At 49.1% G+C, this 27,441-nt stretch overlaps 1 protein-coding gene across 1 annotated transcript in view; it reads left to right on the top strand.

Moving 5' to 3' along the window:
* LOC143376065 (disintegrin and metalloproteinase domain-containing protein 10) overlaps positions 1–27,441 on the top strand; it is a 118,147-nt gene that overhangs the window by 68,732 nt on the left and 21,974 nt on the right. The window contains exons 5-7 of the mRNA XM_076825896.1: positions 21,816–22,086; positions 23,636–23,794; positions 25,585–25,769. Coding sequence (XP_076682011.1) covers positions 21,816–22,086; positions 23,636–23,794; positions 25,585–25,769 — 615 coding nt within the window. The remainder of the gene's footprint in view (positions 1–21,815; positions 22,087–23,635; positions 23,795–25,584; positions 25,770–27,441) is intronic.

Below are 27,441 nucleotides of genomic sequence, written 5' to 3' on the forward strand. Positions count from 1 at the left end.
ACGGGGAGCGTGGTCGGGGGACGCAGACAGTTTGTTTACGTAACAAACCAATTTATTTCTCCGCCGTTCCTTTTCTTCCAGAGGGTGCTCCCCGAGGGAAAGTAAATTTCCAGCCCTCCCTGCGTGGCTGCCCATTTTTCAGAAAAAACTCCACCCCTCTTGAACCATCCTTTAAGCTTCTGTGTCACTCCCGGAAACCCTGGTCTCTCTGCGCCTCTCGTAGTATCTCAGCAGTCCTTGGGGACACTATGAATACCATTATCACTCCTTTTCACCCCTCTGAAACCTACAAATCGGTGCCACCTAGCTCGGATGATAATTCGTAACTGTATTTCCAGACAGGTTCATCGTGTCTCCGCGACTCGACGAGCTTCTAAGGGTGTTTTTTACGTGCCTGGTTAATGGGTACACGTTCGACTCTCCGTTGCCGGGAAATAACGAAGTTCGTTTCGCGTATTCGATGACATTTTAGCACGCTGTCGAAGAAACCCACATCCAGTAGCAGCGCGAACAAGTCTTCACTTGCATACGGTAATGACGAGACTAAATTTCTCTGAGAGCACGGAGGGGAGTGAGACGGTTTCCTTGGCGCAGCTTTCTCAACAGGTTACGATTTCGTCGGAATTAATATGGGTGAATGTAGGTGCTTTCGAAAGTTTTAACCGCAACCCTTTTTGCAAGGGAGATTATTCCGCGAACAGTATTGGGAGTTTAAGCAACACTACTGAATTGAAAATTGAGTGAGAAGCGAGGAATTGAAACGGAATTTCTGACGTTGTCTGAGAATCTATTGACCTGCACTACTTAAACTGTATGTATTCCCATAAATTTAACACTGTATTTTCAGTTTCTTTACGTAATTCCTATGAGACTTCTAGGAACTATACTTATACCCGATTAATTAAACTCTCGGAGCTCGAACTTGGACTAATAATCAAAGAGGCTCCTTAAGGAGCCATCGAATTAATCTAAAGCGAAAAGCACGGCACCGACGTTGATGAATGCGTATTCGGTGACATGCACACATACGCGTGGAGCAGCCTCGAATGTGTTTATTGCCTTAATCCAGTATTCGTCTGTATCTATAACCTGACAGGCGGAAGATAAATTACGCGCCGGTCGTTTTGGCGCCAATCATGCGAATACTATTTCCCTGATCGAACAGCCCGCTGGTGCGTGTTTCCATGCGCGAAACGTGAAAAATAATTCCCCACGACCAGGATGCACCGTGCCCCGCTTACATGCCATTTAATCTTCCATTCCTTTTACGGTACAAAGTATTCCAGGCCAGCTGAACGTCCACATTTCCAGCTAAATAAAATGGCCAAACAACTGCGAGAGCTTCGTCCGCATTAGAGCAACCCCCGCAGACAGAAACTCGCCACGTAGCGCAACAGAAATCTTTCCCGAAACGTCACACGTAGAGCTTTTTTCACGAGGGCGCACTTAATCTCAGATCCAGCGGAAAGACAAGTGAATCCTTTACTCCGCTTGAAGCGTCCTCCTGCCTCTTGCGCCGTGTTCCTTTCTCGCTACACGTAGCGATGGGTTTGAGATGCTACAAGTCACTCGGTACTACGGTCGCATGCGTCACAGTTCTACAATTTCCCAGGCTCTCAGGGCTTTTAAGGCCTTTATGGGTTCAACAATTTCCCCGCCCCTTAAATCGAATCAGGAGCATTGCGTGCTCCGATGGCTTCGAAATTCTCCGAGGTCTTTAAAGTAGAATAATATTGAAAACAAATTCCAAGCTTCCCGCGGCCAACAGCTGAAAAGCTCACGTCACACAGAGAATCCTCCCTCTTCCCTTGCGAGCTTCTTTCCAACCTGTCTACCGTTTCCCATCTTGTCCCCCTTTTTTCAACCCTTTTTCCCGGCATACCAGCGAGGTTTCTGCCCCCGCTGCTTTTCCTCCGCTTTAACCTCATCTTCTTACTGTCCCCGCCGTTTCCTCTGGCGCTCCTCCGCGGAGAAAAATTCCCTTTGTGGTGGCTGGTTACACCGGAAAAGCCTGTCCCGAGGTTTGTCCGGGCCGTGGAAGGAAAAACGAACGCTGACTTTATGACTGCTATCCGTCCCCGCCGTCAGATAACGAGCAAATTAAAACGCACCCTTTCGCCAGTCTTTTAGAGCCTCTCGTAATTCCTGCCGCGGTGGTCGGTGTTTTTGCGAGTCATTCGAATTTCTAACGTTAAAGGCGTAATAGATCTGTAAGCATTGTAATAGGACGATGGAGCATAATTTCTAGAGCGCCTGGCGACAGAAAACGCGGCCACGTTCCTCGACCGCGCCTGCCGCGGCTTTCTTGACGCGAAGGAATCCTCTGTAACACCCCGAATTTATAGCAGGGAAGTCTGAATCGGCATAAATCTTTCGCGATCGATGAGTGGAGCCAGTGGACCAGACGGAACAGCGAACTCCACTCTTTCCGTGCCGTGTCAAGGAGCACTTAAGGACTGACGCTGACGCCGAATCAATAGCTTACACGGCGCCAGCAACATTGTACACGATTCGGCCTATTCATTGTCCAAATGTTCGTTTGTAAAACGACGCTGCCGCATCTGACACGCTGAAGCGATGGAGAGGAGACCGCTGCAGCGAACGCCGATAGAGCAACGTTTATTCTGAAAGCAGGGGGATTCCTATCCGATGGAGTGGAACGAAATGCATAGGCCACCGTGACAGATGAATCTTGAGCCTCCGCTGAATCGAAAGTGCGAATTTTTCCGGTTAAAGGCTCGTAGATTATTTAAAAGGGAAATAGCAGCGTTCCACAGTGGCGCAACTCGATAATAAACGAGCCAGGAGACCTGATACCCGGGATATTCATTCATTCTGCAATGGCAATGCATTAATTGCTTTCGTAAACAATTCTCCAAAACCTGTCTGTCTGAAAGCTGGAATTGAAACGCTTTTGGGGAGCTTTGGGCGGGAGGAGTATTCTAAACAGCGGCTGATTCACTCCTCGTTCCGCGCTAATTACGCCAGGAATCACGGGCGAAAAAACTGGCGAGTCTATGGAGTGGCGCGGTGGGGAAGCCGGTGCCGTTGATCCCCGTCGAATCCTCTGGCTCTACAGGCTGGAAGCGTGTACGAATTATAATTTCCGGGCACGCGACAGCAAGCCGATCCTACGGATTACTAGCAGCGACAGTGTGGTCAGCCGAGCATGCACACCGAGCGCTTGTCGGACAGGGGGTGTGCCCGAGGCTCGGAGGACGGGGTGGCCGGTTCGTACCGTGAATTTTAACCAAAAGGGGGATTTACCTCTCGCCACCTCTCGTCGCAACCCCTGTCTTCACCTTTCCGCGGCGTGGAATTTCCGCTCGATAGCCGAGCTTTGATTCACCCCCTCGCACCTCTTCCCCTCTGCGCTGACCTGCGGAGGGTTAGTGTCCGCGATCGTCGCTCGAAACTGTGACGCCCTTCGATGACGAAGTTAATTTCGCGGCCCTGACGAGGTGTCGATTTGTTTTCCGCGCTTATGCTTTCACAGTAGAAATGTCGATAATTAATCAGACCGTCCTTTTGCGCCTTCGATAAGAACGACAGTCCGGACTGGAGAATTGAAATTGTGATATTGTAAAGAATTCTGCGATATTTGAGAAGTGTTACCGCGTTCAGGTTCACCCTCGAGGAACGAGTGGGTACCGCGTGTTCCTTGCAACAGGATCTCCGCTCTCCTCGTTCAGCATGCAACCAGGCTCGGACGGCTGTTTGCGTTCTCGAGTGCAACTTGTTGCGGTTCCCAATTTCTTTCGCGAGCTCTTCAAAGCCTGTCGCCAGCCATTCTTCGCGTTAATGCGAATTTAAATGCAACGGGGGCGTGATTACACGGGAAACAACCGTGCGCGTAACAAGTAGCAGGATTGTGAGGGCTCTTTCGCGGTTACTCATTGTCCACTGCCGTCGCCTTTCGTTGCATTCACTGTCCGTTGCTTGCGAGGTTATTTAGCCAGAATTAAAATTAACTGCAGCGACAGACAAGCGGTTGCCAGAAACTTTTCCTTCACTGGAATAAAAGCACTCAATTTGCGGGGTGCGATTGACGTCGCGCAACCGTATGAATAGAATTCGCGCAGCTCGACCGTACTTGGAACAGGAACAAGCGATGTCGTGTAACCGAGATAGACGTAGGGTGAAAAAAAATGAGGGGAGACGGTAGAGTGGTGAGGAACTGGGGGGAACGTTGGCTGACAGCGAGCATTGAGAAGCTAAAAATAGGGAGATAAAGGGTTGAGGATCGAAGAGTCAAGCGGTGAGGGATGAAGGACATAAGGGCGAAAAATTGAGGAATGAAGGACCGGGGTTGGCTGACAAGGGGAAGATAGAGGACTGAAGAAAGAACCTGCGGATGGATAATCGAGGAACGAAGGATCTAAGCACGAGAGATTGTGGAGCACCGAATTGAAGGATGAAGGGTTGAAGGATTAGGGTTGCAAGGATCAGGATTCGAAGCCCGAGGGATCTCTGGGGTAGAGAAAGATAGAAGAGAGGGAAACAGAGGTGGGGCGAGACGCGAGAAGGTAGGGGAAGAGGGTAGAAAATTCACCCGCGTGTTCCATAGAAAAAGTGCGCCGCGGGGGTGTATTGTGACGGTTAATAATCACCGTCATTAAAATGCGAGGGCTTGCTGTTACGCGGGCGTTGCGTAAATTGAACAGGTCTCGTCGGATTCGCGGACTAGCTAGAAAGGGGGTAGAAAAACAGAAACGCGAAGGGAGCCAGAGACAGGAGGACTAAGTAGGCGAGGACGTGAAAACGACGGATGCGGTAACATTTGAGGTATTTTATGAGCTAGGAGTTTTCTAACCCACCCTGGCGGGTCTCGCCACGTTCGTTCCCACTCTCTGCCACCCCTCGCGCACCCTTGTCCTTTGAATATTCATGCGTGTTCGCGCAGGAAAACGCGTGAGCGTGCATTCTGCCCTGGCGGGGCTAGAAAATGTTTCGTACGCGAAAAATTCTTACGCGCTTCGTTGCCTTTTTTAGCCACCGTGCGTCATTTATCTCCCGACAGTTTAGTTACGATTTTCTGAAAACTTTTCATAAGATTTCTATGCATAGATCAATGCTTTGACAGTGATATAAAATTTTAAGCCGACGTTCGTGTAGTGGAGGAAAATTGCCCGAGCCACAATTGGACCAGGAACGTAACGCCTTTCCGAAAAGACCGATAAAGGTCTGTATATTTCTTTACGGCTACCGAAGAAGGTTGCGTCTACATTCAGATAATAACGCCGTTACCATCGCCGTTATCGTTACCGTCATCCGAATGCCTCTTTTTCACGCCCCGTGTCCCGAGCAAGGGCTGAATTTAACTGTGAATTGCTGAAATAAAATTTTACTTGCGTGCCAGAAGAAACAAAAACGTTCGCTTCGCGCTCCCTGAAATGCCTGCCCAACTCTTACAAAACCTGAAACATTTCTCCATTTCTGTGAAACCAATGTTTTGCAGCCTTACATTGCGTTACGCTAGCGACATCTCGTTGACATCATCGCGGAAACGTTGTGGCACGTGAATGGAATGTTGAAGAGTGCATAGTTCATATAAAGAACATACTTCTGAAGCGTTTACTAATTTGGAGAATTTTTCCACAAGGGTGATCGCAAAGTAATAGATGAATAGAGGGTGTAGATGAGATATAACACAGCTTTTATTCGTAGTTTCATTTTTACACTTTTCGATTCACCGTATATCTACATTTTACAATAACTATATTATAGTTGAAATATCCTGCATGTCAGTTCACGCTTCAGACAAAACGCGCACTATCCAGGCACTGTTCTGCGACATCTGCACGAAGCGGTGATGCGACATTGCTCTCCTTGCAGCGTAGTAACGCAGCTGCAAATTGATATTCGGCGCCAGCTGAAATGGCAACGAAGTTGCAAAGGACAAATTCATAAGCCAATGCAACAAGGAGAAAACTAAAATCCTGGCGGTGACGGAAAACAGCCAGCTGCAGAGACAGAAGAAAACCCTTAACCCGAAGAAACCCTCTTGTGGTCGGCGAGTCAGTTTCAGGAGAGAGCGCGTTCCAAATATGATAACCGCGTGCCCATTGGCAAGATGATTTACCGCAGCGCCTTCCGACCACGAGGAAATGTCGCAGGGTGATGACGAAAAATTTCACGGCCCAAATGAATCTATTCGAGGACGTTCAGAAGACGTCCTGTATTTAAAAATCTATTACTTTTCGTATATTCCTACTTGAACAAATTATTTGCGGTAGCCGATGTGTGTTATTTCTGCGTGGCCCCTGAGGAATCACCATAATGCTCTTGCAGCGGTAGAGAACGTGTTAAGAGAAAGATGCATTAGAACTACATTCACAGTTCGTGCACGGCAGCCTATTTATACAGTACCCGCATCCAAAGGTACTCGGGATCACGCGTTGGGACGAACTGCAGCAAGTCGTGGACGGATTGGGGTCGAAAGTCGTGTACTTAGCTTAATTAATAAAGCTCGCGGCTCGGACCGCGAAACTGCCGTCATTTTTCCTCTCTCATAGAAGCTGAAAACTGCCGCCGCTATTGTTTTCCCTCGCCCTTCTTCGCGACCCCGTTATCTCCCTTTGTTTGCCCATTTATCTTCGAGGTTTTGCTGTAACCATAGAGCCCTTATACTCCTTCGGACTCCTAATCACGCGAATCGGACAGCCTGATCGTATTGACGCACTCCGGTCCGCGAACTACGCTGAATGAATGAAAAAAGGAACGATTCGCAAGTGTCGTCGAAGGAAATCGCAACAAAGCTGGATACTCTTCTCTTAAATATATTCGTAGCCGCGATGGGTCGCCCGCATCATAGGGCGAGATAGAAAACGATAGTAAAAACAGTCTTCCATCGTATTATGTTGCGATACGATTATAAATAACAAAGTTAGAGGCCGTAGAAAGTTCGGGACCAAAGCACCTGGAAATAGGCATCGCGCCAAGCGAGGCTACATCAACTCGCTGCGCTTTCAGCCTGCCTACTATCAGGCGCGCAAGAGCCATAAAACTTACGACCCTGTAGTTTCGTTATACGACGTTAGCTGAAGATAAATTACTAGGAAAGGTATTTATATTATTATGCTCTATAATCTTACGAAGTTTAGTCACCCTAGGGTCAAGTACAAGTCGCTGTAGGCAATTCCAATTTTGGGAGGATATAGATGACGATACTAGAAGCACTTTTTTCTAATAACATTTTTTTATTCGACACCGCTTAACAGAGCTACAGACCTCTGAAGTTTGGGCGCCTAGCGAAGGCGACCCTCCAAGCGTGGCGCGCCGCTGCGCAGAGCAAGAGCTGGCGAGGCGCCCAAACTTTAAAATCCTGTAGTTTTGTTCTACGACGTGGAATGAAAAAAATGTTACTAAGAAAAGATGTTTATATTGTCGTGCTCTACAATCCTATGGAGTTTAGTTACGCTAGGCCGCTCAAATTTTACGATAACCTGGTAATAGAAACACTGTTCCTTAATAACAGTTTGCGATACGACACTAAATACAATAACAAAGTTGTAGACCTTTAAATTTGTCGTATCGTTCGGTTATATAACTATACTATTTGCGCCACAAATTACTCGTAACAGTGGGAATGTATGGAGAACGTGTTTTAATTACTGTTTACAATATTATATTGAACTTACCGCCGTTACAGAGGCTTCTCGCGCAACAATTCTGCAATGTCAGAATCTCGTCGTTGCACGGTTTCCGAAATTCAGGGGTCCAATTCTATTCCGCTCTCCCGATTCAGGTTTACCAACTTTCGAACAACTGCCTGTTTCGCCATAATAATACTCTACGAACTAGCTATAATGCAGAGAGTAAACAAAGATCGGATTTCAATAATGGACCCAGGTGTTTTGCGGCTTCGTAGAATCGTTAAATTCTTGCTGAAAGTGTTGAAGCTAACTGGGTATGGTATCTCTATTAGCCGAACGCTGCTAACCGTAGCGTTAGCGTACGCGAAGCTAGGCTGTCGACACGCGGGTACGTTTCTCCGCGAAGCCCCGGCGGGACGGCGTCGCATAATGATAATACAGAGGGTTCAACATTAATAAGAATAAGAAGGGGATATCGACGTTGCTCTTTCGTCAAACAAAAAAAGTCACCGGTTCTTGTCCGCCCACCGAGATTCCCGTCGACATCCTTTCTCCTTTTTCCGCGGTTTTAAAGTCTTCGGCTACTTATCCGATCCGAAGAAGTTTCCCCCGGAAACTTTCGAACTCTTCCCCGCGAGTCTCGTGAATCGTGGAAGAAAAAGAAACGAGGGGTCGAGGGGGGGGTTGGGGGCGAAGAAAGAGCTGGCACGATTTGGAAAAAGAGAGCAAGAACGGCCCCCGCGTTTCCCGTGATCGAAGTCGGATCGGTTTTGCGTTTTCTCCAGATACTTGGCGGCCGTCATGGATAATTTGTAACCGGAGTTCGGTGAAATTGAATCCTCCCTGGCCACGGTTCCGAAGAAGGTCAGTTATGACCCACGGCGATCCTCGATATAATTCTGCGGGGCGGAAAGTTTGATAGAGAACAGTTGGCAGCGAGACGTTCAATGGGGGCGGGATGAAGTTGCGACGATCGTTTAACTGCTACGTTTTTAGGGGACACTTCGGCCGGATGAGAATAAAGTGGGTTGCCAGCTTTTATTTTCATTGCTCCGCGAAACTAATCGTCGCACGGCCATCGCGTTCGAAGAAAATACGTACGACCATAGGCTGACTTACGCTACTGCGCGCGATTCTAATTCTTACCAAAGTGTATCCGAGTGCTTAATTTAGGAGGAAGTATTAGACCACTTTGTTCAGCTTGCTCGAACAACTGACAGACAAATAAAACGAACTGAATGATAATTGAGCGCTCGCTCTGTTGTATTCCGCCGCGTGAAATATTCAGGAAATTGATCTGCGCGAAGAACAAGGCCGAGTTAATTGCCAGAGCTACTCGATCAAAGAAACGTCCACCGCCTCTTCAAACACACACACCGGGAACAATGAAGGGTAGAGCGGATGGAGCAGAGTTCAGGCCGGGACGAAAAAGTATCGGAGAGCAATTAAGGAAGATCGTCGACAACGGGCAGCCGAAGGGGAGCAGAGGAGAAATGAAGTTCCGTGGGGCTGAAGGTAAAGAATAACCCCGCTTGTGCGCTATGAGCAACCGCAGGGAGACCGAAGGACGAACGTAGTTTCGTGTGGCGAGCGAAGGGGGTGCCAGGTATTTTGGTGTCTGCTAGGAGGCGAGATCTCATCAGAGCTTGTCGAGTCTCGTTAGGAATCGTCGACGAGTGTTTGCTTTCCCAGGAGATGGTGTACGCGCAAATCGGTCCGTTGCTCCGGCCCGTGAACGTTTTCCGTTCCGGCACGGCAGCTCGCGCAGTCATTATTTCTCCGCGAGGCGTCTTTATCTTTCGACTACTGATTGCCAGCCGTGGCGTCCCGGAGAGGATAGTCTTTGATGGACGATTCGGCAAGTGTCTGAAAAGGGAGCAGCCTCCCTAACGGAGCAGAAAGTTCGAACGTGTACCAACTGGCGGAGAGTCAATGGCAGTGAATCGAGGGCAAATCCCCTGGCGGGATATATGGAAAGTGGTACATTTGTCGGAGAATCCTAATTCTCGCGAGTATTAAGTGAGATAACCAAATCCTCTCGAGGCATTCAGGACACAAACGTGAAATTCTCAAAGAACCAGCGTCGCTAGTACGCTCTTAGCCCCCAAAGAGCCCTGGAAGAATTCTAATCGACGGAGCTCGGCTCTCCGCGCCAGAAATCTTCATCAAACTTCACTTGTCCCCGGCGCAAAGTCTTCGGGCAGACTGTAAAGGGATTCCGCTGGCTTTGATCACCGCGAGATATCGGACCAGCCGGCAAAGTATCACGCCCCCGATACTAATTTACAGAGCGTTTCGATCGAGCCCGATGAAAGCGTTGGCGTCGCTACGCCGCGGCGCTAAATTAAGAATCCTTGCACTTGCAGCCCCTTCGCTACAGCATTCCAATTTATTTCCTCGCGACGCCGCCTCGTAATTCCCTCGTCAGAGAGACAGAGCCCCGTCTGACCGGGAGCATTATCTTCCAGAAGTGCCCGAAGGGATTATCCGCGCGGATCCTTCTTATCTTCGATCTGTCTGTCGCCTTTCTGGAGGGTCGTTGCTCACAGGTCCGGCCTCCTCTCCTCCCGTCTCGCCTCGTAATCTCGCGCATCGCCTCCGACTCCGAATCCTTCGACTCCGTTCCACGCACGCCGACCACCGATCGAAATTCGAAAGCAAAACGTCCTCCGTGCGCGTCGAAAGGATAGCGATATCTGGAATCTCGACGAGTGTCCCCGTCAGATTACCCAGGGTGGAGAGGAGAAGGGTTGTTTTAACGCGATACCACGTATCCACGTGGGAGGGTATAACCGCGATACAGGGCCGGTGGGGGTCGGGCGTGGAAAAATCCGACAGGCATCCAGCGAAGCCGACTCCAACCCCGGATTAAAGTAGTTTACATCGCGGGCGGTGTAATACATACGAAAAGCGAGTCGTCGAGGACCGAAAAGTTCGTGGAATCACGTAAAAGGGGCGGGCCGCTTTTCCGCGGATCACGTTCGCGACTTACTGCCTCCCCGACGGGGTATTATGGGCAGAGTAAGTCGCCCATAGATGTAGCGGGGCCACTTTTTCCTCGGGTTACATGGTGATCTGCTTTTCAACGTTACACGGTAAATCGAAGGAACTCCGAGGTCCTCGACGGTCGAACGTTCGCGTTCGGGATGTTGCGCGGAGGGATGCTTCTGGCATTTTTAACGATATTTCCAACGCAGGCGATCTTTTTACGCTGCATTTCCGTGAATTCCTCCGCCAAACACGAGAAGGGCTGCGCGGCTGGCGTGTTCGAAAATGTAATTTCAATTGATATTGGCTTTGCGACGACACGGTGAAATTGGGTAGCAGTGTTCGTGACGTCCTACGCGCTGTACCATATTTTCCTTTCGCTTTATTCGCGAAATTAATGGAAACGCCGATGGGGCGCGTTTGAAGGCCTGATGTGAGTCTAAAAATGTTTACCGAAGTGGCGCGGATAATTCGATGAGAAGTTAAAACTGATGGGAAGTCTGAGTACATCCTCCTGTTTCGCTTCTTTGCGATACGCGCGTGCAGCGCGATGAGATGCCTCTGAAAATTTAATTTAGGTTACAATACATCGTGGAATAGATATTGGTAACTCCAGCCGAGGGGGTAAACGTGAGACAGAGTGAACGTGTTGGTAACACGGAAAACCTTTTATCATATTTCCCTTCTATTTTTCCATAAAATGTGTGGCAAGATGGATGCAGCTAGTTCGAAACTTTAAACTAAATTGTTATATAATTAATATTGGTAAATCGATTAGGGGTCGGGGATTATAAGGGTATTTCCGCGTCCCCGAAGGCACTTCCGTTGCGTCTCCCTTTTTTTCTTCATCTGGGTTAATAGCAGCTCTGCATTCGATAATGCAGTTTCAATTAAAACTCTCTTATACTTTTCCCTTACCTGTAATTTCCTTTCCCGGCTCCTTTGATAAATAATTTTCATTTTCAATATCCAACTGCAACAACTCATTTCTTGCGACTAAGTGGAGACTGCGAAGTATCGGCAGTATTATCGATCGGACAGTTTGGGCGAACGTAGAAGGGAGGGACACTTCCTGCGAGAAGTATCGATCGTTGCCCGACATGCTTTTATGTCAACCGATCTTTCGACCGTACGTACGTGCTATCTGCTGAACGCATTCAAATGAAGTTTGCTTTTCAAATGGATTCCCCTCGCCTCTATAGTTCACGCATAAAGTACGCCCGGCTGGAATGCGCCTTGCAAGGGGAACTATTCTTGCTACGAGATGGAATTTCAAGTATGCGGTGCCCGAAAATAAAAGCTCCTCTCCGTTTACGATTTACACCCGAGTCGATTGACTGGCTGTAGGGCGCCCGATCAAAAATGTCCCTTCGAAATGTGCCACGTATGGAGCCGTAAAATGTCCAACAGAACATACCGCCGCGTCCACTGATAGTTTCACGAGTTGCGCTGCAAGTAAAAGTGAAAGGAAACTCGAAAGTTACGACTACCCCGAGAAAGAAACCCCTCTCGCTTTCAGGTCTCTTTTTTTCTAGCAGGGATAGGTCGGGCTTAGATCCCAGGTAGATCGAGTCTAAGGCAGGACTGGCTCGAGTTCCACAAGTATCCTTCCCTCTTGTTAGAATAAGACCACCCCAGATTAAAAATAAAGCCAATTGTACTTCGATTACCGTGCGACTCGGTTCTCCACGATCCGTGCGATACCCAGCGAGGTTTCGTGCCTCGCGTTCTTGTAAATACGACTCGAGCCTCTGTCACGCAACTCCTACTATTGAACTATTTATTGCAGGGGCTGTTGCGTGACTTTTCGGCCCGTTTGTGCACGCGTCGTTCCCCGAAGCCTGTCCCTCTGATTAAAAGTTGAGCGACGCGCTTTGATTCCGACGCGCAGGCGATAGCGTCAATGAGTTCGCGTGCCGCGGCAAGAAATCAGGGGGCCGATGAAAGGAGAGTTTGCGCGAAATGAAAGATACTCCGGGGATGCCATAGCGTAAAGTGGGATCGGGGCAAGAAACGCGGACTAGTGACAATGTCGTTATTTCCCCGCGGAGATTTCCTCGGGGACCTCGTTAGGATCCGTTTTCTATGCCGTTCGATCGTCTTATAAGAGCTTCCCACGCGGAGCACCGAAGCCCCGCGCCAGCCATTTATTATACTGCGGTTGATAGCACTGTTATTTCACTATAACCGAATTAGAGGAGTCCCTCCGAGTAACAACACTGCTGCCAAAGTAGTACAAGTCGAGGATTACCCAAACCCCGCTCGGTAGAGCGACTCTGCGAATAGTCAGATCCTTCCAAGTAGTACAAGTAAATGGCTAAGCAGCTGCTGTTCAGAACTCAATGTTTTATTCCACAGGACACTCATCAATTTCTCGTGAAGCCTGCATGGGAAGTTCGACTGTCACCATAAAATATTTAATTTCCCTCGGACGTTCAGAGCTCGTGTGTGCTCGAGCGAGCAGGCTAATGACAGAGAGCGGCGTGGCAACGATAATGGAATAGCTATCTTCGCGTTTCGATTCACCATCTTGCCAGCGGACTGACCACTAATTTGCTGCATAACGAGGTCGTGACTGGCCCAATTAGCGGGCTGATTGATAGAATCCGAAACTCAAGCAATTAAGCCGTCTAGGGAATTTCATGATTTGACGCCGCCACCCCCTGCTTATCGCGTCTCTAAATCGATATCGCTCGCGGCTCGACGGCCCACAGAAAATTGATACCTCCGCTAAATCAAGCCTGGCTAAACGAGTTTTCTATCACGCGATACACTTCCACGCGCGTCGAAATCGTAACGAGCCAGTTGCCAGGGTTTCCTCGAACCTGCGCCGCCGAAATATAGCTAATACATTCCACGGTCGCGTTCACGTCTGCAGTGATTCTGCGCACAAGAGTGGGCTCAATGCTTCCTTACAATCCGCTCTGGTCCTTTCACTGTAACGAGATACGGGCAGTTTCTTTTAATTACAAGCAAGGAGTTGCTGCGAGTAGAAATCACGTTTCTTTTCAATGGCGTTAAAACTGCTGAATCCAAAGAACATTATACCGTCAAAGGAAGTAATTCAGACCGTAAACTCTTGGAATATATATAAAGGTAATAGGTGGAAATTACAATCAATCTCGCTTTTTTCACAATGCAGAGCGACTGGCTCCCTCTGCGCTAAGGATCAGAGATAAGGCTCGCAACGAAGCAATTTTTATAATTAATTAATTCAGTTTATGCAGTGGATATGGCATACGCGCGGTATGCTGCGAAATATAACCCATTATTATTTCGAGGAAGTTTTCAGTAAGTGGTATCAGGCCGCATCGGGGCAGACCTCGTTAAGTAGTGGCACTCGACGACCAGTCAGACGCCTCTGACTAGTAGCTCTCGACTCGAGTGGTGCCAATAACTTTCAGCGCGGAGTCTACCATTAGCGACAGAATTTATGACCGACTTTTGCTAGCGGCGAATTCATCCCACCGATTCGACCCTTACAGAGCCAGAGACACGCGACAGTCGAGGCGCGCTGCGAATGAAAATGTCTCGCGGGTTCACCGGCAACCTTCGACCTGGTTATCGAGGAATTATGACGTGCCACTGTCGAAAGCATCGAGACTATTGTTAAAGAGTGACGCGCGCCCCGTGATACAGCACAAAGGGTTGCGATGAGGGGGCGCATCAATCACCGGCGTTGATTGCGAGGTTTTACCACTTAAACCGGCGCCAAATAACGGGCGTTCCTGGCATCAGCATTAATTTTCGTAACCACCGATCCCGGTAGAATACAGCGCGGCCCGCGCGCTGGGGGTTGGGGGCCGCGCCACCGCAAAATCCGTTCTGATGCGCTGACGGAAAATAAATATCGCTTTGATGGAAGAAATTCTGCGGGCGGCCGACGACAAAAGATTCCACGCTCGCAGATGTATTATCGCGAGGCATTTGTACGACAGATCTGCTAATTAACGAGGGGGTGTATCGGCGAGAATGTGCTACGCTGCTAAAAACGGTACCGGAGTTGAGTCGACAGATTTACTTTTAACAGGATTGAGGTATAGACTTGCAAGTCGCTGAAATCACTTACAAATGGCCACGTAGATTGTGTCATAATACTTGGAGAACGGTACCGACGCGAGAGAATGGGTACGGGGACGAAAGTAATTTTGTAAATTGAATCGAAGGAACGATTCAGCCGGGGAGAGAAAGATTTAACAGATCGAATTTTCCATTCCTCGCGCCATTGAAAAGCCGTCCGGAACAATAAAGGGAAATTTAATTCCTCGAAACTACCGTCGTCTCAGAAAGCACGGGGGAGATTCATCAACTTTTCTAACTGTTTTTAAAGAGATGAAACGACCGACATTCGTAACTGTTTTCGTGGAACACAGAACTTTAAAGTATTCCTCGAATCTAAGGGCGTGATTAAACGTAAAAATTCGAGAAGCTCCGCGAGCAATTCCGACAACGGAATGGAGGAATATTATTGAAGCAACAACGGCGAGAAGCCGAGGAGGGAGGGTGGCGATAAATTTTAGCGCGCGTACCTGGCAAATGAATCGTCCGAGATATTCGACGCACGTTTTAGGCGAAAAGGGAAAAGTGAGAAGTGAGAAAATGAAAGGTTCAAGGGCTAGGGGAGAGGGTGGAGGATGGCATTTAGAGTGAAGTTGGAAGCGACACAAATTAGTCGCCCCTCATCGGCGCGCGGTATTATTATCGGGTAATTAGCAACATTCTGCGGCGATTTATCGAATCGGGTTAAATAGCGACGTGCGCTGGGAATTAATGACGTCGATTTTCAAATCGAGAACACTCGGCTGGTAAGCACTTCGTTATCTAACCGACCACGTGACGCGTATTCATGATTCATTGCCACGCCTTATATTTATCGCCGTGCACCCCCAACGGACGATTCGCTAATTTTGCGCGTTGCAATTATTAAATTTTAAGGGAAGCAAAAATTCGGGATCATTTTAGGAACTAGTTTGATCGAGCGGCGACGAATTTAATTGACGATCGTCGAGGAAGCGACGTGGGCGTGGGATTTCGCGTTTGCACTTTCGCGGATAGGATGAAATCTTGAAATCTCGAATTCGCCGGGAGTAGCTTTCACGCGGATAAACAGAGGTACTTGCGTGCAGGAAGAAAAGGAGGAGCTACGTCTGGGAGGAAGACTGATAAAGACGCGCAACGAAAGGGTTTGAAACGGGCAAGAAAACGGGCGAGAGCCACGGGGGATGGGGGGAGACGAGGAGCTAGTGGAAGGAAATAGAAATAGAAGGGCTGGAAAGAATGAAAGAAAATCGTGAAAAGACCGAGCCGGTTGAAACGTATCCAGTGTCGGGCGGTCTATCACTTTGCAAGCCAGATCCACTTTTTCGAGGGGTTGGATATATAGACTTGCAGGGGGGGTGGGCGCGGTCTGCGTTGAGTTTTGAATAATTGGGAGACGCTGGCGGATAGAGGACTCTAATGCAACCCCGACGAAATTCAGCTTATGTACCCTGGCCGCTGGTGAAATTGCATTTAAGGGTCGTGCGTTGTTTGAGGTCCACTCGAGGCTTCTAATATTTCTCGGGAGTAATTTGCTCAATTGCTTCGTAAACTGAAATGAAGCGTGCCGGCCGACTGAATGGCTCGAGGGGCGCATAAAGCGTCTGAAATTCCAGTGTCTACTCGCCAAGCAGCCATTGGCAAAGGCCATAAAACACCTTCACCGGAGAGGGCTAAAAAAGAGTTCGACCGGCCAGCCAGCCGGGGGGCCATATAAACGAGCAAACGTTCCCAAATTAAATGCAAACCGTTCGGTGGTTTCTTCCAGCTCAACGTCAGTCTCGAAACGCCAGAGCTAGCTAGCTAGTGGGCCGCTGTCTTCGGGAAGGGGTGCGCACGGCCACAGAATTTTCTCGAAACTCTACCATTCGCCCCGCACATAAATTCCAAAACGGATCGACATCGATGTGAGGAGAATATATCGGAGTCCCGGTGTCACCCGGCTGCCTTCGAATCCCTTCGTCTGCGGCCCCGAAAATGGATAAACCGAAGAGAGAGGTTCGATCGCGACCGAGTGATTTACCGCGAAGGACTTCTCGCTGGAAGCCTTTCAGAAACGTAGAGAGACGGCTGCGTTCTCCATCTTACGTATCCCAGCATTTTACATCCGATCGGCTGAGAAAAGGGAGCCGAGAAGGCATATGAAGTGGAAATGGGGCTGGGGGAATTTTATTCTCCTACGGGGATAATCCTTTGGCTGCGGGAAAATAGTGTACCTCGAGGCTGCTGGAATAACAAATTCAGAGTCAAGGATAGCTGTCGCTTCGTCTCCATTTTCTACGCCTCAGAAGAACTTTCACTTAATACCCAACCCCTCTGCGATCCTTCTTCAGCACAGTTTCAAGCAATGCTGTAAAATCTCCTCCGGCAAGTGATATTGGACTCAGTTGTAACAGTCAATACCTGGTGCTTGATATTCCAACGAAGACCTACGACAGATGCTTTAGTCAGATGGGTTTAAGTAGTACAGCCCGCGATTAGTCAGCCATTGCTCTGTAATCGATCCACTTAACGAACTCCGCGATCAGAGGTAAATCCCTTAACCGGATCGATAGGAGACGCCAATTCTTAGGCTGCACGAAGGTGGTATGAAAATTTCGAGCCGGACCGCGGACGGATTTGCCAGCCGCGAGGATTCCTCGGAAGTCGATCGCTCAAGTTATGGAGGTGGAAAATAATGTCATGAATAATGGAGGAGCGTGCCGCGATATATACTTCGTGGATGGGTGAAGTCGCATTGAGGGGCAGCGACCGTGCAAAAGGCAGAAAGGAGCAAAGTAAATGGGAAAGTAACTCTACACAAAGTGCCCGAGCTGCTAGCTAATTCGCAGACGTATTCACCGACGGTCTCCGATGCCGGCTCCTTCTCTTTGACGCGACGAAACAGAAAATCAGCTCGTTGACCAGCGCGCTGACTCCAGCCTTTCAACGACAGGCAGCGTTAAGAATCCCCCGGCGCCTTGTTTGATTAACAAATGACCGACAGACTTCATCTGGTTTGAGAACGACAAGGGGCTGAAAATTATTGGAAGGTCGTAGGATCGTGGGAAGGTTTGCGGAGCTCGCGGAACTACCATTTCTTCACTCGATTATAATTTCACGCTGGCCACCGACCCAACACTTGTCCCTTGAAGACCGCTTGTTCATGGGTGTCGGCCGGTTAAACGTAAACGCGCATCGACTGGCGGTGTTTTAAATGCAAAATTGAGCTACTCTCCCTGATGGAATTTAATTACAACGATCCGTCGTCGGGGGAGAGGCCGGCCGGCCGAAAAGCCAATCGTATTTCGACGGGTTCGAGTGACCAACGTGTCGATGGAAAGTCGATAACGGGTAGCAGGCTGTTCGCGCTCGCTACGCGCAAACGACGCGTCCTCCAATCATTTCTCTTGGCCTACGGAATCCCTAACCCACCCCTCCGCGCCGCGATTTCGCGGGTGTACGCGGAGGGATAGATAAACTGTCCTACGCGAGCGATTTATGAGCCCGTCCACGGCTGTAAATTGATTCGAATTCGTGCGAATATTCGAACAAACTCTGACTAGCCTCGGTGGACGAGTGAGCGACGTCTGACTGTTCGCCGAGTGTTGCTACTTAGCAGACACCCGGGCACAGAGGCAAGCGTGCGCTCGATCGCGATTCCCGTCGAGGCGCCGGATAGCATTAGTTTTAACGAAGCATTGAATTTAGTTAGGGGTTCGATTACAGGCAAGCGATACACGGGCAAATACGCGATACGTTACAATGGAAGTTGCCGAAGTCGCCGCTCAGCTGGAAAATCCATTGAAACGCGGTGGACAATGGAGAAAACTTACGATATACGGCGGCTTCGGAAGACCCGAGGGGAAACGTGAATAGAAGCGAATCGCGGAAATCCATGAAAAGCGCGTGTCACGACGTAACGCAACCAACAGCATCTGAATGCTGCAAGCGGACAACGGGAAACTGTCTCTTCCCCAAAGGATGCCAGCTTCTCCGAGCGGAATTAAAATCGAAGGGGAGCTGCTCGGAGCAATCGCTGAGACACTCCCAATTTGTCGAGCGGAGCATTTAGTGACTCGATTTATTACCGATTCGTTCAAACGCAGCTCGTATAACATTCAACCCCGTAAGTAGTAACAGTCTGCGGCTTGCCAGACGTTACAGCCGTAGCAGAATTTGACTCGCCTGGCCACAAGCACATCTCGCCGATCGAATGTTCGGAGGACTCGTAACCCCTCCGCGTCAAAGGGGGTTGTAAAAATATGATAGCAGCTTGAACGATTTCTCTGCTTTTATTGAAACCTCTGGAACGAGCTCGATCGACTTTTTACGTTTACGTTACACGGGGCTGGATGAAATATCCGGCTCGCCGCTAGTAATTTCCTTGAACCGCTCTAGGTAATGGAGCAGAGCGACTGCAGTGTTGCCTACCTTGACTGGCGCCAGCTTGGACGGACCATCCTGTTAGAAGCAGCCAGCAATTATCGAGGCGGCGTGATCAAAAGCCCCTTGATTTACCGATGCACCGAAATACATAGTTTCCACGTGGACGAATACATAAGGCCACTCCGCCCCTTCCTGGCCCACGTTTCACCTCCCCTGCGATTCCATTGACACACAAAGACAGCAGCGTTTACCGGTACACCACGGTTGATTGGTCACCATTCGACGCGCGAGGCTCTATTTGCTCTTCAGACTTCACCTTTGACCAGGATAAATCCCGCTCCGAGCACCGTGTGATTTCTGAGATTCGCGTTTTATCCCCTCCTACACGGGGGTGCCTTAACCGGCTGCAAGGAGCTTTTCGATTCGGCTAAATGCCGGTGTTTGAACTCCTCAGCGACCGAGTAAGAAATCAGAAGAATTTTAACTGCGGTGATGAAGCGAAAATGGAATCGAAGCTGGTGCTCCGTTCGCGTTGAAAAGCGCACGATCCGGTTGTACGTAGAACCTCGCAGTTGGTACTGTTGATCGTGCAGAAAAAAAAACAGAGCGCAGAGATTTTGTAAAGATACACAACGACTGTCATCATATTTTTATCTCTCTGTTTGACGATCACAATTCCCGCTGTTATTCTATCCGCACAATTAAACTGCTCCCAATTAAAAGTGTATTTACCGCAATCCCTTCTGTTTGCAACCGCAAACATCGCGGCGAAAGCTTATTCCTCGAGCCACGTTCTCCCTTCCTTGGGTTTACCTTGCGCTTTACCTCCTCTATTTGTACACAGCTCTCGGCAACAACGACACGGAAGAAGAGTTCCGTTTGGAAACGGAACCGCACGCGAAGCAATCTCCCGTTCCACATGCTTATGGAAGAATAACCGAGCCGAGCATCGAACCATCGAATGGAAATCTCTAAAGTAAACCGCGGCCGGCGTCGTTTCAAATTTATCGTTTTCTCTGACTCGCTGCGAAAACACTTAAATACACAGGAGGAAATGACGCGCCCCGAGATAATTTCAAGCCACTCGTCCTTTAGAAAGTCGCTCGGCTGAAAACGTTAATGCCCGGCTAGAAGTATTGCCGAGTCGGTTGCTCCGCGACAAAGAAAAGTGGCGCCAGTCAGACGGCTCCGGCCACGCTCGAATTAATCAGTTGTTAGGGATTTGACGGGCGTGCGGCGTCGATGCATAAAAAATTGAATTATCCAGGCGAGTAAGCGCGCGCTCGCGGAAAATAGCGAGGAGCGTGACCAGCGGAAAGCCCGGCCGGCGTGATTTTGATCGACGCAGAGATTCAGCTTTCCGCGAGGATTTGTTTCTGACGCGTGCAGACTATCCGATGGACAGATCTCATTGGGCGACGGAGATAAAGCGTGGGCGGATCCATACAGGCGCTGCGGGGTCGAAGACGAAATGCATGCAACGAATTCTGCGGCGAAGGAAGGACTTCTTGCTTCGAACTTCCATAAACCTTCCATGTAACGAGGGTCGCCGTCGACTCACTGCGGTTAGATGAATGTAGGACTCGTGGAATGGAATTCAGGATTGAATTGTTACGTGGGAAAGATGCGCGGACAGTTTTTGCGCTTCGTACGGAAGCAGCATGTGTTGGAATAAATCATCGAACGCAAAGATTCCTCGCGTTCTTTTCATTTAAACACCCTGTACATGCCGGCGCCATGTACGTCCGCGAGCACTCGTTTAACAACCGCATTAAGTGCCAAGTAAATATTGAACGATGAATAATACATGGCCGGAGGCGTTTGCACTCGTTTAATCGCGATATTAAACTGCAATTAAATATTGGATAACTACGTTACGATGCACGTTTACGTGTGTCCATTAGCCGTAAACGATTTTACATTGCTGCAAATTTTTCCTCGTTGTATAATTCGACGAATCGGAAATCGTTTATATTCCATTCCACGTTGCGCGATCTCAAAAGCACTGCCCCAAAATGATTGCGCGGTTCACTGGAAATACATACAGCCTTTCGCGTGGTTTCCACGCTTTTCGAGCTCCGAGCTTTATAATCTCCCTTAAGGGGTTACATACCCTTGCCAGGATGGAAAATTCTGTGGTCATTTTTACGATTTTTCTTCGTGTAGAGAATCCTCATATTTTAAAATCAAGATACACGCTTCTTTGTGTACAAATTAAGCTGCATTCTCTTGAAAAAGAGATTTGATATCTTTTCCTTAAATCTTTCAAAATTTCCTCAATGACTGCTCGAGTTTCCATCCACACTTTCACGCTCCGCAAAGAAAACATTTCCCCGTCACGTGTTGAAATAACCCGGGGAGGCAGGGGCGGGAAAGAGGCGAGAACGGAGAAAAGGTGACCGTAAAAACCGAACGACCGAATCATACATCCGGGACCCGTCGATGCATCATCGATCTGATACGTTATGATGATGCAACGAATCAACCGAATATAAATTCACAGTCGCTGGTGGCCCGGCGCGGGCGAGCAAACGTGATATAAACGCTGATTCCCACATACGCGGTTCTTGCACGCGTAAATCTCAAGATTTACGAGCCTGGCTGCAACGTTCTGGGAAAAGATGGCGGAGCTGACTCGAGGGGCATGCTGACATGCATTCACGCGGGATATCGACGCGATCCACGCTCTTGTCTCTCCTATTGAGTGGAGAAGTCAGGCGGTATGGCTCCGGGAAATATTACAGCGGCGAGCTGGATCGCTCGGGACTAAACTAAATTAGGAACCGAGGGAACGGAGAAACGACCCCGATGACTTATCATTTCCAGATGACGAGAACTCATCGGTGCACGGGATCGTGACGGAAGAAGGGCTGTTCGACGGCACGATCTTCACGGCGTCCGATGAAATTTACATCGAGCCAGCCAGCAGATACGCTCCCCTCGTATGCCATCGTCAGGACGGCGAAGCGAAAGACACGGCGGACACCATGCACCAGCATACGATCGCGTATCGATCGGTGGACGTGAACGTTCCCCGCCACGACGAGCATCCGTGCGCCAGCGAGGTCTTGAAGGAAAGCACGTTGCACGAATTGAGGTAAGCACTCGTACGCTTCAATTTCCAGACGCGGATGCTGTTATCAAAATGGTACAAACGGGACTAGAAAAATTGCCAGGAAAGTCGCCATTAAATCCACCGCCGGCCTAGCCTAGTAGAATGCATAATATCACTCTCGTTCCAGTTAATATCATACATTCAATATCCTCGGCATAAAGTTAGCATCAGCCGACCAGCGCGCATCGATCCGGCTCGATAGAATTTCAAATGACACACGGGGCAAGCCAGCCGCGTGCTCGCGCTTTCCATTTTTGAACGGTTCCCTACCATCTCGATAGTTGCAGCTTTCAAAGCAGCTTACTGCTGCAACGCGGTGAAAGTGGCGCGCTAATAATCGCGGACCTCCATCGGCGGATGTTAACAGAATTAGTAGAGGTGCCGTAAATCAAAGGGCTTGCGCGCGAGACACCGATGATTTCCGTGCGGCGTGGACGAGGCCGGGACACCCGCCATAATTAAAGAACACGTTGCCGGCAAGGGGGCCGATGTCGAATAGTTCTCGGCATCGATTAATGATGACACTTACTGGCGTGGTCCAGCGAGTCTCGGAGGGGATTGCGGGGATAGGAGAGAGGAGATTGCGAGTTGTTCCAATTACTCTTGGCTGAGATAAACAGTTCGGTCGCGTTCGAGTTGGACATTAGTCGCGTAAACTTTCGGTCGTACGATTCCAATGGCTCTCGCGTGGGTCGAGCGCGCCGCCGTTCGGTATTCTCTTCGACGCCACGGGTCTTGCGCGTATAACGATAGATTTGCAGCGGTACCTCCCGAGTTTGCCACCAGAGGGCAACCCGACCGAGCCGGCTTTCTCGCAAGTACTCCCTCAGTTAGAGTAAACTCGGGTAAGTCCGTGATAGAGGTTACTCCGTGATACTTTTTCACTTATACAAATGTATATATACCAGTTTCGCTCTACCTTCTAACATCCCTGTGGACACGGCCAGGACGAAACTCGCCTTCCTCTTCTCCCCTTCCGTCCTACCTGCCACACCTCAACCGCCGCCAAAGATTTCTCTGAAAAATCATTAACAAGTTCGTCGATCAATCGAGAGACCTTGGGAAGAATTTAAAAAATACAGTCCGCCCAGCTCCTTCGAGCTGTCATTTCACGCTCGCTCTCTTGAAACCGTGTCACGCGCAACGCGGGAATTAAGCGAACACGGTGAGAAGCCTATAAAAAGCGAAATTGCACAGGTGTATAAAAGGCTCGTAAAAACAGAGCTACAGAAGGATATAAAAAAAAAACAGTTAAGAGACTGGGGCGGATGCAGTGTTCTCGATGCAACCCGGCTCGTCTTGAAGTGTACCGGAGCGATCCGTGGAAAAGGCTCGCGTGAACGCTCGGCCAGAGTGAATTGCCTCCCCAGACTTATACGTATTATTCGACATATGTCACCCTTATCTCTCCTGCCCGCACCGCCCACGATTCCTCTCGTTTATCCCCGGGTGGGCTGATCAGTTCACCGTGAGGGATTCACTGGGCGCGCTGTAGTTTTCCAAACGCTTACCGGCGAAAAATCGTTTGCAGGACGAACGGGACGTGGAGTGGATATCTCGGGGACACAATGCGGCCGCTATATCAACACCAGAACGAGGCGAAGACCCGCGCCAAGCCTGGCTTCTATCCCAAGGACGCCAGGAAGAAGGATCTCATGGCGAGTTCGCACAATTTGGAGCTGCTAGATCGGTAAAATTGGAGAAAGTGCCACTGTGTCTGTCCACATTTTTGAACGCGCGCCACGGTTATAATATTTTCATTATAGTCGAAAAAAATTGTTTAAAAATCGATATACATCCCGCTTTGCCGACTCTGAACCTGTAAATCGTATATATAAGATTGTGAATTCGTTTTGCCCGGATATAAACTTTTTTTATAGTAATATTAGCTCTTTCAGAAAGTCTGCACTCAAACTTTTGTAAGCCAGGTACACGTCCGTATTTCCTTTACGTTCGCGATTTCTGTGGCCACTATTACTTATATTGTTTGTATTCTAATGGGACTTTCCCGTTTATTTAAGGGTGTATCTTCAAAATGGTACCAAGTTGATGGAAAATTGTGAAAAAAATTTTTAAACGAATTCACTAAACGGTTGCTGAGACGTTTCTGAAATAGATGGAAATATCTGCCGAGTTTCAATTGTTTTCACTACACCGTTTTAACGAAATAATTTATAACTTGATAAAATTGTGAATTCAGGGCACAGTCAAAAGTTTAACAAATAATGCTTGAAAAAGTATTTGTAAAGTGAAAAATACCTTTCTAGGTGTAAAAATAAGGCTCCAACTGTCGTTCGAGTTCCTTACATCTAGATTTACTATGCGTAAGACGTAGATGTTCAAGTATTTCAAATTTCTAATACACTTTTATCTCATATTGTACGTCCGATACATCCTTAAGTAAATAATATAGTTACGCGAAACTTCAGACCGCTTTCAACCGTCGTATCCCGCTTGTCTGACCAATGACGCGCTCGTACTACTTGCAGCTACGGCGCGACAAGCTGGAACAAAGAGTCTACACTGTCTACAGTCTTCGCGAAACTAATTTGAATCCCCCCTCGACGTGTACGACTGGATTCTCTAAAAAAAAACGAAGAGTTCACGTTCTGCAAAAGTTTCACCTGACCGTTTATTCGCGGCCCGACATTTCGCCTCGTCCCTCGCCTCGTTCTCGCGCAGTTTAACGTCCTCATTCTCGTTCCATTTACCTCGTGCCGTTGAACACGTCGATGAAATATTCCAACAGGCCCTCGAGAGCCGGGTCTGAGGAAAGTTGCTAGAGGAGAAAAGCGCAATGGTTACTTATCGTCCCGTCAATTCACCGAGATGTTTGCCGTGCGATGCTTGCGCCTCCATTTAAAGAGCACACCTATTTCCGCCAGAGAAAAGCCAGATTATCTGACGTCGCGGCCGCGCATAGCGATGAAAACGTCAAAAATCGTGAGCAAACACCATTATCGCCGGTGCAATTTAACCGGCGCCGCGGCCGGGTTATCCCAATCGGGCGTTTCTGCGACCGGCTCTTTTCAGCGGTCGGAGTTGTTGCTCGGCCGTGGATCAGGGATCGGTGATCGACGGGCGGCGGGAAAAATTGCGCCCCCCGTAAGCGCAGAAACCAACGCCAGCGCAAATTGGACATTTCTCGTTCGCTTTTGAATCTGAAACCTTGTTATTTCATACCCGAAGCTGTAGGGTTTAAATTCAGCAATTTAATTTCTGAGAGCGAGTGGGGAAATGAAACAGTTTCCCGCCGGGTCTATCTGTGAATGGAATAGACTGAAATTTGCAACAGTATGGCACCGCTTGAAATTCGTTTGAAGTCGAATAAATTGGAGCCGCGCAGTTGAATCGGGAGATGCGATGCTCCTCGACGGGAGCGTTGCCATTCTCATTGTCAGATTGTTCAAGCATGGGGAGATTGTTAAACGAAGGACGGCTTCTCGAGGCGGCTCTGTGAAATTCTCTATTTCTGATCAGGTTGTACAGAGCACGGTACTCCAGAGTCCTGCGGAAACGAACCTCCGTGGACCCGAAGAAAACCACCTGCATGCTCTACTTGCAAGCGGACCACACCTTCTTCGAGCACTACAAATCCGAGGAGGCCTGCATCGAGGTGATGACGCGTCACGTGCAGCGTGTCAACTCCATCTACAGGTACACAGGTGAGTGACGAGTTGCGCGAACAAATTTCTTAGAGAGGAGAAGGTGAGCGCCTCCCCTCGGAATCGATCAATCACTCGCGGAAGGATCTATGAAGGCAATGACAGCTGGAATACCGACGAAAACTCTTTCGATTTCCCGGCAAGAGGAATCGGGCAGGTTTCCTCCAGGACTAACAAGTGCGCGTCTTCTGTCTCATTCCGCTGTAATAACTTCGCAAACCAATTAAAACTTTCCCCCGGACCTCCCAGTTAAACTAACTTTCTGCCAACGACGATCGGGGGAAATGAATGTTCCTTATCCTTACTGCGGTTCCTTTCTGCTCTGAGACCGATTAATGTCAGTTTCTGTGTCTGACGTTGACCGATTGATTCCGCGAAACTTTATTGCGCCGTTACACACACCCAATCGCCGAACTTTACGCAATGGCTACCAAGGAAGCGTGCTTCGGAATTTCTTTCAGAACAACGATCATAATTGGTTCTTTAATTGCACCTACCTGGAGACCAGTGCTGGATTAAAAATTTTCTGAATTTTAAAATCTTTTAAATAGTATTAATATTACGGAAAGAAAGAAAACAGTGGCAAGATGAGAATCAGTGGCGAGCAGATCGAAGCGAGAGAGAAAATTAAATTAAACTAAACTAAACAAGTGGGCCTGAAAATCTTCTAATTGCTTAAGGCCTCTGAGGTTCTTAATCCGGCACTGCTAGGGGCACAACATATATAGCTTGCTTCAACCCTTAACCCCAAGGCTTCGAATAATTCAGCCTTCGATGGCTCGGCTGAGCGCACAGGTAGAGAGGTCTGTAAATCAGAGGACAGCTGAAAATTTCATTTGGCCGGCGCAGAGCGGCCGGCGAATATTAAGTGAAGACGACTCGCCGGCTCTGCCTCGCAGCAAGAGAAGAGCTTTAAACGGCGCACCACCTGCCGTAACAACGAGCAAATATTTGTGTCTCGTGACTGAGCCGTGTTTAACGTAGCGTGACCGCGCGTACACGCGGACCGGGCCAGTGCATTACTTAGAATTCCCTATCTCTTCCGTCGTGCGATCCACGGATAAAGCCGCTTTTCCGGCGACGTTTCCGAGCTCCCCCTCCGACCCGCTTCTTCCCGCCCCACGGGGTGTATACCGCGTCGCTGGGACGCACCGAGCTTTCGGGCGATGGTCGCGCGATTAGCGAGCATCTCTACACGCGAGCATTTCGGATGACCGATCGACCACCCCTCGGAAACGCCAGCCCGAGCCTGCGTCCCTTTGTCCCCGGATTAGACGGCATTAACTCTCTTCCCATCGCGATATGTACAAGCCGCTCCCCTGGCTAAACGCTCTTGTCTGACGAGGGATCCGTAATTGCTGCGATTAAGTCTCGCATCCTTCTGCACCGCGACGCTCCGTCCGCCGATCGTGACTCCACGGCGCGGAACAGTCCCTTAAGAAGCCAGCGCGCTATCTCGACAGGGAATGGTGGGCTCTCTGGAAAATGAAACAACGGGAGAGGAGAGGCAACGATAAGTCCAGAGTGAAATGTCACTGTCCACGGCTGAGGCCGAGACAACGCGATGAACTCGGCGAAAACGCTGCGGCCACGAATCCAACTATCGCGGCAATAATACACTTTACCCCGCGGGCCGGCTCACGCTCTCCCCTTTCGCCCTTCGTGCAGGAAA

Source organism: Andrena cerasifolii, chromosome 13 (genome assembly GCF_050908995.1).
Source record: "Andrena cerasifolii isolate SP2316 chromosome 13, iyAndCera1_principal, whole genome shotgun sequence".
Taxonomy (NCBI): Eukaryota; Metazoa; Arthropoda; class Insecta; order Hymenoptera; family Andrenidae; genus Andrena; species Andrena cerasifolii.